Source organism: Phascolarctos cinereus, unplaced genomic scaffold, assembly GCF_003287225.1.
Source record: "Phascolarctos cinereus isolate Bilbo 61053 unplaced genomic scaffold, phaCin_HiC Scaffold_726;HRSCAF=1367, whole genome shotgun sequence".
Lineage (NCBI taxonomy): Eukaryota > Metazoa > Chordata > Mammalia > Diprotodontia > Phascolarctidae > Phascolarctos > Phascolarctos cinereus.
In genome coordinates this window covers 48,290,695-48,303,430 of record NW_027556098.1, presented here as the reverse complement: position 1 = coordinate 48,303,430, position 12,736 = coordinate 48,290,695, and the positions used below count along the sequence as shown (strand labels likewise).

The window sequence follows — 12,736 nt, the reverse complement described above, 5'->3', positions numbered from 1 at the left end:
AACCAAACACAAACTTCCTCCTACTACCGGGGTTATTATGAGAATCAAATGAGATAATGTATTTGTAAACCCTTATAGAAATGTAAGTTATCATATTTTATTTAGTGTTTATCACATTTTTTTCTTGACAAGCCCTGTCATCTAATAACTCCCAGTGTCTTTAATCATAAAGTTACCCCATTCTCAAGAATTTCATTAATCCCCACACTCACTCAGATAACCATGGTCAAACTGTATTTGAAAATTTGAATCACCTGTATGCATCGTCTTCTTTCAACTCTCATATCATCCTGATGGGGTGGGGGAAGGGAGGGAAGAGTCCAGCAGCAAAACTACAAACACTGTGTGAAGAAAAACAAATTATGATAAGAGATAATGATATAAGACAATTACTCTTATCAAGGACCATCTAAGGTAAATACAATATTCCTTAACTAAACATGAAAATAAAATTATTTTAAGCTTTGAAAATTTTCTGACTTGTATTTTCAATCAAATTTTTCTATGACTTTTACACAATACAGTGTCAACTTTCTTTAAAACACAAATATTCCTCAGCCACCAGGGACAAAAAAAAAAGGAAAATAGAGCTTTTTTAAACAGCTAAAACATTTTTTAAAAAACTATCATAACCTGTTTATTTTATTATCCTAAGGTATTTAAGCTGAGATCATTTTATAAAATTCTTCATTCAATCAATTAATAGCTGAGATTAAATATCAATGAATTATGTTCTTTTTACAACTTAACCTTTACCAAGACAAGGAAAAGGGCAAAGAAAATACAGATTAGAAGGAAAAAATTGTTTAAAAATAGAAAAAAGTGTCAGTTCAAAATTAAAACACTGCAAATTATCCACCATTTGGAACCCATTTATGGCTTTCTCTTATCTGACTCAGATCATTATTCAGTTTTTGACTATTCATTTACTATCTTCAATTGTTAGACAATGGATTAGTATTGGCCAATTTTTTTCAAAGTACTGAAAGCAAGCACAATTTCACTATTATCAGCTAGCAAAAGATGTTAGAAAAAGGCGCTTGAATTTAACTAACTTCAATCATTTCTACCCAGCTAGAAGCAGTCCTCAAACTCTCAGAGCACTTTGTACCTCTCTTTTAACTTTATGCAGCCTATATTAAAATATAGTTATTTCTATGTTCATCTTAACTTCCCCACTATATCATAAGATTCCCGATGAACAGGTACTATGATCTAATTCATCCTGGAATCCTTCTGCCTTGTATATAATAACTGTTCAATAAATATTTGCTGGATAAATAAAACCAGACTGTATTTTCCAGAAGAATGACTTTCCATATCAAACTGAATCCCTCCTCTCCTTGTCCTATCATCACTCACACCTTCCCAAATCCAAGCCCTGGATTATTACCATAAACCTCCTCCATTCCTATTCACTTGCTACTCAACAGAGCTGGTTAAAGTCACACAACCAAATTACCCAATTTCAACAAGACCCTCACCATAGTCATGTAATCCTTTTACTCTCTTACAATTGACTCCCTAACTCACTACAAGTATAAGCCATTTTCAAACTTTCTCTTCTCTCCTAAAACCTTCCCAAATTCCCCACCCCTCAACTTTCTTAGCTGATAATCTCTATCACCTCTTTATTTGCTTTTGGGACACTGAGTCCATTGCCTTTGAGCTCTCACTTCTCTTGATTTCAAAAAACCACTTTCCATTATTCCTCCCTAAATCCCCATGCCTACTCCCAATTCTCTTGCACTTTCCTCCAAACCATGAGCAGAAGATATATCCTCTCCTTACCAAGGCCAAACCCCTTTACAGGTACCTTTACAGATCCCTCTCATCTCCTCAAGCCAATTATATGCCTCAATCATATCCACATTCATATTCTCTCTCTCAGAAACATCAAATATGTACAAGTTCCTTGAATCTGTATCTTAAACTTACAATGGCTCCTATCACCTCAAGCTATCTTCATATATAGCTCTCTTAGTCAAATTCCTAGAAAAAGCTGTCCATACTCATTGTCTCCACTTCCTGTCCTCTCTCAATCCCAATGAATTATTTTAGTCTTCATCTTTCTTGACCTCTCTGCTTCACTTAACATTGCAGGCCAAGTTCTCCTCTGCAAACACTCTCAACACTGTGGATAGAGCATTGGGTCTGGAGTCAGAAAGACCTGAGTTCAAATCCAGCCTCAGACAAGTCACTAATCCTATTTGCCTCAGTTTCCTCATCTGTAAAAAGGAACTAAAGAAGGAAATGGCAAACGACGCCAATGCCTTTGCCAAGAAAACCCCAAATGCAGCCATGAAGAGTCAGACACAACTGAAATGACTGAACCACGGCAACAAGGGATACAAAACCTTACCAAAATAACAGATTTCATGAAGATTAGAACAGGGCAAATCAAAGACAATAACTCCGTAAACAAAAAAAGTGTTTTAAGAAAAATTTTTAAAGAATACAAAGTAACTCATTTTATAAACTGAACCTGAAAATAAGTCAAGGAGAAAAAAATACTAAGAATGACTGGATAACCTAGAAGACATGACTACAGTAAGAGCCTGAAATATAGTGATATTTCAGGGAACCATGAAAGTAAACTCAGACTTATTAAAAATAGAGGTCAAAGTGAAAATAAAAAGAATCCCCGCTTAGCTCCTGAAAGAAAATCAAAAGCTTTCACGAATGCAAATTGACACAATATAAATGCTACCTAGCTGTATAAGGACTCAATATTTCACAAAATCTCAGAAAAATGGAAAACATTCTGGCAGAAATTAGGCATTGAATATGTAGCACAATACACTCCAAATGGATATATGACTTAGGTATAAAAGGTCACTTAATAAACAAATTAGAAAAAAATTTCTCCTAGAAAGTAGAAATTACAACAGAGACAGAAGGTTATTGGGTCCCAGAAGATAAAATGAGTAGTGTTGGTTACATTAATGAAGAAGGTATTTGGGGAAGGGGGGAGAATCTTTAAAGAAATTTTCTCTGATAAAGGCCTCAGTCCCAAGGTATATAAGAGACTGATTCAAATTTAGAAGAAAAAGAGCTATTCTTCAACTGATAAGTGGACAAAGATATGACAGGCAATTTCAAAAGGAAGAAACCCACATTATCAACATTCATATGAAAAATAGTCCAAATCACTAGTAACAATATCATTAAGTTCTCAAACTTTTGGGTCTAAGAACCTCTTCACTCCCCTAAAAATTCTTGAGGCTCCTCTCCCCAACCAAAAGAACTTTTGCTTATGTAGCCTGTATCTATTGCTGTATTTACATTCGAAATAAAAATATCTAAGTACTATCATGAAAAAAAAAGATTGCTCCTGACTTTAGGACACCCCTGTGGACACCTCTGGACACTGCACTTTCAGAAACACTAATTAAGTGTAAACTAAAACAATTTTCAGTTTCCACTTCATACTCATCAGACTGCCATAGCCAAACCTCCTCCCAAAATAAGAAAGACAAGATGTTGTAGCAGCTACAGAGAAACAAAGACTGGTAGCGCTATAGCTGAGCTCTCCAAACGATTTTCAAATAAAGCCCCAAATAGAATTCTGGAGTGACAGACCCAGCAAAAGGTCAGGGTGAAAAATTCTTCCAGCCCAAGACATTTAGGAGATCAGGAGAGATCTTTGACCCAGGGGTGGAAGCTGTCCAGGAGCCTCTGGGGACGCATCATCAGGGGTGGGGCTAGATGGTAGAGACAGGAGCAAACAGCAGCTCCAGGAGCTCTCAGACCAGTGCTGGTAGGGAACAAGGCAAGGGGCCAGAAGGAGAGTACAAGGGACCCCTGTGCCAGCACTGGTCACAGAAACACAAACTGTTAACACCACTGCCTACATCTACTTCTGAGACACAATTCAAGGGCAGAAAAGAGCACTTTCAGTCAAGAAAGAATAAGGACTCTAGCAAGCAGTACCAACTGAAATCCCAAAGGATTAGGGGCCCTCCTAGGTAAGGACCACAGTGCAAATCAGGAGAAAAATGACCACACCTCTCCCCAGATCACACTACCTTGGAAGAACCAAAAACTATCAAAGCCCTAAAACCAGCTCTGCAAAGAGCAATATGAAAAAGGCTGAAGCTTGGGACAGTCCCCTCCCACTCTCTCATGAGGAAACAGAGTCCAACTTTAACATAAAGCTCCAAGTCAATAAAGAGGCTGAAAAATAGGCAAACAACAAATAAAGAGCCTGACCACAAAAAGCTACTGTGAAGACAAAGAAGATCAAGACAGAAACTCAGAAGTCAACGATGTCAAAAGAGCTACAAGCAAAAGCTCAAAGAAAAGTTGTGAACTAGACACAAACTCAAAAAGAATTCCTGTAAAAGCTAAAAAATTTTCAAAATTAGAGTGGTTGAGGAATACTGAGGTTAAAAAAAAAGAGACCAAGGAAAGAAAATTATGAAAAGACAGTTAATAGCTTACTAAAAGAGGCACCAAAAATCCTGGAAAAAAAAAACACCTTAAAAACAAAACTGGCCTAATAGTAACAGAGATACAAAAGCTCACTAAATAATGCCTTAAAAATTAAAATTGGGCAAGTAGAAGCTAATGATTGCATGAGACATCAAGAAACAATAAATGTCAAAAGAATGAAGAAATAGGAGAAAATGTGAAATGTCTCACTGGAAAAACAACTGCCCTAGGAAATAAATCTAGAAGAGATAATTTAAGAATCAGTAAAAGCCTAGACATATTTCAAGAAATTATAGAGGAAAAACTGCCCTAATATCCTAGAACCCGAGTGTAAAATAGACATTGAAAGAATCTACTGATAACCACCTGAAAGATCCCAAAATGTTGAGATCTCAAAATCCCAAAAGTTCACATTAATATTATAGCCAAATTCCAGAGCTCAAAGAACAAATACTATAAATAGCTAGCTACAAAGAAACCATTCAAATACCATGGAACCACAGTAAGGATCACACAAGATTTAGCAAGTACCATGTTAAAGGAGTAGAGGGCTTGTTGTTCAGTAGTTTTAGTTGTGTCTGAATCTTGATGATCCCATTTGGGGCTTTCATGGCAAAGACACTGGAGAGGTTTGCCATTTCCTTCTCCAGTTCCTTTTACTGATAAGAACACAGAAGCAAATAGGGTTAAATCACTTGTCCAGGGTCACAAAACTACTGCCTGAGGCCTGATTTGAATTCACTGTGATGAAATCTTCCTGACTCTAGACCTGGCACGCTATATCACCTAGCTGCCCGGTGGCCATTAGAATATGATAGATATTAAAACAGATGGGATTACAACCAAGAATAACCTACCCACCAAACTGAGTGTAATCCTTCAAGGAAAAAAAAGAACAAATAATGAAATTGAGCACTTTCAAACATTCCTGATGAAAATATCACAGCTGAAGATAAAATCAGACTATGAAGTTCCAACAAGACATTTACATTCACATGCTCACATACTGAAAAAGCAGTTGGACAAATTGGAGATCAAGTGAAACTATATATAACAATAACACCTGATGTTCCCCAAAACCTACCCTAACAAAATTTACAACTAAACAATGACAAATACATATATAAAACAAAGAAAAATATTCAAGGTTATGACTGAAAGCCAGGGATGCACTAATGAAACAATATCACAGAAAAAACCATGAAATATTCCCAAAGCAGTTGACGATTCTGAAGGACTTATAATGAAAAATGCTATTATACATATACCTCCAGACAGAGAACTAATTAACTGAGTGTTGATCAGAGGATACTTCTTAAACTTTCCTCATTTTTGTTCTGGGTCTGTTTTCTTTTGCACTATGGCCAATAGGGAAATATATTTCATGTGACTTTACACGTATAATCAATATCATATTATTGCCTCATCAAATAGGGGAAGGATGGAACGTAGAATGAGTATTTAGAACTCAAAATTTTTTAAAATGAATGTTAAAATTTTGCATTTAATTGGGAAATATTTAACAAACTAAAAACATTTTTTAATAGAAGAAAAAGCTGCTGTATGAGTGAGATAGAAAAACAATTAGAGAGGAATTAAACTGCTTTGCTGAAATGAGTGACCCCTTACAATTAGAGAAGATAAATTTGTATCAGACCCCGAAAAAATAACTTCATTATTTTCTCCACGTGTGTTCTGTAACACAAGTAGAACCAAAAAAGTCAAGTAGTAGGTGTTTGCAAAGACAAAAAACAAAGCTATGACTGGACAAGGAAGCAAAGGATTGAAGAGTAGAGGATGGCATAGTCCTGAACTGGTACAGGGTCAAAATTGGGAAGTCACGCCAGTATAGCTACATTAGGACTTCTAGACTTAAATACTGAAGGGTAGAGGGGATTAGAGGTCACAAATGGTAAGAATATAGATTAGGAAATAGAAAATACCAATACATATTTTGAAGTACCTCTATATGAGGTCAGTGGTTGGGGAGGCACTGCACTCATTGAGAAAAGAGGAAAGGGATAGAAAAATGGGAATAGTATCTGTATTGGGTAATAAATTTACACATCCTGAACCTCAAAGAAATTGCTGAGAAAAAAGGTAGCACAAAAATATTTTAGAAGTGGCAAAAGAAAGCAAGGAGTAATCCAATTTCCCACTACAACAGTGAGCCTGAGGTTATGCAAAATTTTAAGCAGTATTGCAAAAAATGGCCAGAGATGCAGGGTCATAGGGAGGGAGCCAGGTCTGAGTATCAGAAGATGGAAGAGTAAGAAAGGAACACATTCAAATTGAAAGCAAGTTTATTAATTACAGCATTCCATAGGACACAACTGATGGCAGCTCTGGGTTGGAGAGGACACAGAGGGGCTAAGATATATGGGAATGAGAAAGTAGAAAGCTGGGTTGAGGAACTGATACCACTCTTTTTTCTTTGCTAGTCAAAAGTTCAGTATCATTAGGATTAGTAAAGTGACAAAAGAGAAGAACGCTAACCATTAGGCAATGAGTCTAGCCATGAATATCAGTGGATAGGGAAAGGTCCAATGATGAAGACAAGTGGGAGAACCCTAGGTTCCAACAGTCTTTGGGCAAGCACTGTTTCTGTGTCCTGGGAAGTATCCAGAAGTCAGCCTCACAGCACTGAGAGGAAGACTTGGTTCAAGTAAGTAAGAGACTGAAAAAATGTTTACTACACACCAATACATTAATCACAAGTATCTTTGTGGTACCAAAAAACTGAAGGCAAAAGATAAATATCCATTTCTTGGGGCTTGACAGGAGAAAAAAAAAATCTATGATCTACTAATACGATGAGATATCACTGAATAGTAGCAAATTAAAGGATAAATTCAGAGAAACAAAAGAATATGTGTATAAACTGATGCAGCCAATGACTTCAACTGTGTAAATGAAAAAAGAAATCACTAAAAAGAAAAGTGATTTTAGGTAACAAAAAAACAGTGACAGTTTCAGAGAACAGAAAATAAAATATACCTCTCTCCCTGGACTAACAGGACAGAATACTGTATACGTTGTCAGGTGCAGTTACCATATCAAATGTTTTTGCTAAATTATTTTTCTTCTTAAAAAGAAGGGCTGAAAGGGGGGAAGGGGAATAGGGGTAATAATGGCTGTGTGAAGACACAAGGACAAAGATAAAAAGCATCAAAAGAATGAAAAGATGTGGGAAAAAAATGTTTCCTGGTATATTGCAATTTTAACAAGGGACTTGGAACAACAGGGTCAACAGGGAATAACAGAAAAAAGAAAGGCAATGTAGAAATGTCATGATTTGCTACCCACATCTCAGGACATGGCCTATCATATCCAGAGTAAGAGACTACCAAGTTCACATTTACATACTCACATGCTGAAAAAGCAGTTGGACAAATTGGACATTAAATGAAACTCTATGTAACAATAGCTCTTGATATTCCCCAAAATCTACCCTAACAAAATTTACAGCTAAACCGTAATAAATACAAGCTATCCTAGCTCAGAATGAAAAATAACACAAGAGGCATACAAAAACAAAGAAAAACACTCAAGGTTATGACTGACACTACAGATGTACTAATGAAAAAAAGTCACACAAAAACTACGAAATATTCCCAGAACAACTGACATTGTTCATATTCTCACTATAATAACCAAGAGAGGAATCGGGAAGGAAGACAAAGTACTATACAGCAATAACATCAACCAGCTTAAATAAATACACTGTCTCAGAAAATTCTATTACACAAGTCAAGGTAATGCCTTGAGAACAACAGGGCAAAGGGTCAGAAAGTGAAATAAAGTAGTAAAGGAAAGAGAATGTTATGTGTAAAGGCCAGAAATAAACTTTTTAAAAGTATAAAAAAAAAAACTTCCAATTCAGACATGCATATCATTTATTTCCATAATTTGCTACTCTTCCCTTATTTATTTCTAAAATGGAAGTACAAAGAATTATGCAAACACCCAAAACATAATATTACTAACAATAATCTGGTAAATAATTCACATTAACTAGAAATAACTCAGCTAACCCAGTAATCAGAGGTTAAATTATGATCTTAACTGTATTGTTTCTTTGGATTGAACTGGGTCAGAAAAGGACAGGACAGACATCTTAAAGCAAGGTCTTCTTATGTTTATGTGTAACACACACAAGCACAAAATATATACACACATTCATGTTCACATACCCACACAATTTCTAAGTGTACCATAGTAGTTAAGAGTGACAGACTTAAGTCAAGGTCACTAATTGTGTGATATTAGAAATGTTACTCAACTTCTGTAGGTTTCTTCATGTGCAAAATGAAAAGTGTTAAACTCTTCTCCCACTAGAACATGAGCTCCTTATGAGTAGGGATTGTTCATTCATAGTATGTATAATGCCAGAGCCTAACACAGTACTCGGCACATAGCAGGTATTTAATTATTGTGTGGGACAAGTGAAAGTTTCTCATGTGAAATGTAAGCTATGCTCCAAAATGTAGTGAGGCTTCAGCATGAGCTGGGCCTAAGTTTCACTTTCATTTTGGCAAATGGGGGCTGTGCACCAGCTACCCACCCCCTCCCTTGTTTTTTAACTGCCCCCTCTTTTGTTCTGTACCTTAACTTTACCAAATAAGGCAATCTTCTAGCTCCCAAGCATGTTTTGAGTTAAATGTATCTCTTGGGTTCTAAATATAAGACTGTGAGGTCTCTTGCCTCAGCCAATAAGGATAAAGAGATTGAGACAAACAAGTGCAGAGGGGGGCTTTTGGGAGTGGTTTGCCTAAGACTATATAACTGCTTGCTGCTGTTTGTGCTTTGCCTCTCTACACCAGTCTGCCCTGGGTAGGAAACGCCCAACTCTTGCGTGAGGCTTGCTAGAATAAAACTTCTGTTTTCTACCTGGAGAAACCTCTGAGTTTTTATTTGAGTAAGTAGTCTTAAAATCCCACTCATTATTTATTCAGATGTAGGTTTATCTAGGTACCTACAGTTCTCTCCAAATGACTATCTTCAATTCTATGAAAGGTGATACTTAAATGATTTCCTTTCCTTTTAAAATTTCAAGTTCACTGATTAATAGAAAAGATCAGTCAAATTATTCATGTCCTTCTCAGCTCCATCTCACCTACAATTAGCTAATTTAATAATATATAAATTTGTATTGGAGGACTGATACTCCCATATCCCAAGTTCAGGGCAGATAGATGGAAGGAAATATAGATAAGATGATATAGTATTAAAGTAGCTGAAGTGAAGGTAGATAGAAGAAAACAAAGATAAGGAAATATAGCAGACATGAGTATAGACTACCTCCTTTCACCATCACAGCCAAAAATAAGTCACTCAAAAAATGCACATTTAATAAAGGATAACAGGATTTAAAGTGGGCAAGATGATTAGAGATCATGGAGTCCAACCCATCATTCTTAAACCCTTATACCCTAAAGAGATTAAAGAAAGAAGAAAAGGACCCACATCAAAAAATTAACAGTTCTTTTCTTGGTGGAAAGAATTAGAAACTGAGGTATTATTGACCATCAATTGGGGAATGGCTGAAGAATTTATGGTGTATGAACGCAATGGAACATTACTGTGTAAGAAACGATAATGGCAATGGTTTCAGAAAAACCAGGGAAGAGCTACTATATCAGAGAGTAAAATGAACAGAATGAGAAGAACAATTATACGATAACAACAATACTGTAAAGATAATCAATTCTGAAAGACTAAGGAACTGATAAACACAATGACCAACCACAATTCCAAAGGACTCATGATAAAACATGATATCCACCTCCAGAAAGAAAACTGTGATGGACTTTGAGTGAAGATAGAAGCATATTTCCTTCATTTCTTTCTTTTGGGGGATACAGGGTAGAACACAACTAGGGCAGAAATTTTTTTTGCATGATTACACTTTTTTGTGACAGGTTTTATTTTTCTTGCCTTCTCAGTAAGTGGGAAGAAAGGGGAAAGAAGAGAATTTGGAACTGAAAATAAAACTGAATTTGAAAGCAAAAGAGAAAACTAATGCCCAATGTGATTAAATGACATTCACAAGGTCACAAAGGAAGTAGCAAAACTGGGTCTGAACTCCCAAAGTCCATCTTTCTTTCCAGTACAATATGGCCGTATCAAAAAAAAAAAGTTAACTTATTCCTTTGCAGTGGAAGGATAATAATGCAGCAAGAAAAAATTAAAATATAAAAATATAAATTAAAATAAAAACATATTTTAAGTGAATTTAGCATTTAGAAGGAGCACAAAGATGCCATAAAATAACCCATCATTTCTACCTTCACAACATCTCTTACATATCTCTCTCTACTTTCTCAACTTCAACCCTGGTTCATGCCCTCAACACCTTTCACCTGTACTATTGCCATAACCTTCTAAGTAGTCTCCCTGACTCTTCTCTTCCTTTTCTAATCTATTGTCCACTCAGCTGCCAAGGTAATTTTTCTCATATATAGGTCTGAGTATGTCACACCCCTGGCTCAATGATCTCTAATGGCTCCCTACTACCTCCAGAATCAAACATAAAGTACTTTTTTGGCATTTATTGCTCTTCATACCCTAGATCATTTCCACCTTTTCCAACATTGAATATCCTGTACACACTATACATTTCAAGGTACAAGGGCTTATTTGCAGTTCCTGAACACAGTACTCTATATTCCCAGCCTCTGCACTATCCATTTCTTCTCCCCCTAACCCTGAGTTGGGATGTTCTATCCTCTCCTCTACCTCTTATTTTGCACCTGTGTTCAGAGGTCTCAGCTTAAAATTACAGAAGGCCTTTCCCAGTCATCCCCTTACCCCTATCCCTCACTTTCAATTCTCAGAATGCATCTTCTCAGTATAGTTCTTTTATCTACCTAGCAATTTATACATCTCCAAATCAGAAGATAAGTTCCTTAAGGGCAGAAATGTAGTTCTGCCTTCTTTGCACATAGTGCCAGGCACACAGAAAGTACTTAATAAATGTTTCATAACTGAACTTGACATAATTAGAATTTCAAGTAAAATTCAACATATGGTAATTCAGACTGTTTGAACATTTCCAAAGAAAAGGTAAGGACACCCAAAGAAGCCCTTCCCACTTGTATAATTATGACTATTAATTTGTTGTTGTTCTTTCATGTCCAACTCTGTGACCCTATTTTGGGGTTTTCTTGGCAAAGATACTGGGGTGGTTTGCCATTTCCTTCCCCAGATCATTTTACAGATGAGGAAACTGAGGCAAACAGGTTTAAGTGACTTGCCCAGGGTCACACTGCTAGTATTTATCTACAGCCAGTTTTGAACTCAGATCTTTCTGACTCCATGCCCAGTGCTCTGTCTACTACACTACTCCACCTAGCTGTCCATGACTATTAATAATTCTTTCCACAGAACATGCCCAAATTTATTTCTTTGTAAACCTTGTGACATTACTCCCAATTCCATACTCTAGACCAAAGACAACCTCTCCCCTGTAGACTACTCTATCAGTCTCCTCTCTTTTCTAGTCTAACTATACTCAAAACCTTCAACTAATCTCAAGGCCTCCTCTCATCATACTAGATGCTCCAATTTATGTATGCCCTCAAAATATGGCACCCATAATTAAACACAATGCTCTAGATATAGTCTGCGTAGGGCAAAAAACAATGGGATAACATTATTCTTTTCAACACAGCCCAAGGCTGCATTAGATTTCTTTGGCTACCATATTATGCTCTTAACTCATATTAAGTTTGAAACCCACTCACATCCAAAGATAGCTTTCAAACAATATCTAACTAACCACATTTCCTCCAATTTTTACTTAAGACGTCGACTGTTTAAACCCAAATATCAGACTTTACATTTATCTCCTTTAAGTATCATATAACTTAGTTCCATTCAATGTTTTAATCACATATATATATGTAATGAATTTTAACACATTTCTAGTTTATATTAATATTAGTAAAGGCATTTACTAGTTACATATACTGTAGAACACACAAAAAATAGAAATTGAAGATAAAGATAAAATCATATTTTAAAATGCCATTTTCTTTACCAATAGTACAACTCTTTTCACTCTCACTAAACTATTACTTTAATGAAAAGAAAATTTATTATGAAATATTAAATGTTTCATAATAGTTTAGTGAGAACAATGTGATTTAATATGCTTCATATTTTTATAATCCTGTATGTTGTTGAGAATAGAACAGATGGGTAAATAACAATTGTTAATCATTATTTTTGTTGTTTATTAATCTTTTCTGTTGCTTATTTGCCCAATGTACTTAGTCAAGTAGGTGATTTTTTTATACCT

The 12,736-nt window shown here is 35.8% G+C and overlaps 1 protein-coding gene across 7 annotated transcripts in view; it reads right to left on the bottom strand.

Moving 5' to 3' along the window:
• DYRK1A (dual specificity tyrosine phosphorylation regulated kinase 1A) overlaps window positions 1–12,736 on the bottom strand; it is a 188,235-nt gene that overhangs the window by 111,483 nt on the left and 64,016 nt on the right. For 6 of the 7 annotated variants that reach the window (XM_078146527.1, XM_020995857.2, XM_020995854.2 and 3 more), the window contains exon 2: window positions 255–341. The exons of the other annotated variant lie outside the window; for it this stretch is intronic. Coding sequence is in view for 4 of the 6 variants with exons in the window: in XM_020995854.2 (XP_020851513.1) it covers window positions 255–264 (10 nt within the window). In the remaining 2 variants the exon portion in view is untranslated. The remainder of the gene's footprint in view (window positions 1–254; window positions 342–12,736) is intronic. 7 annotated transcript variants of the gene reach the window in all.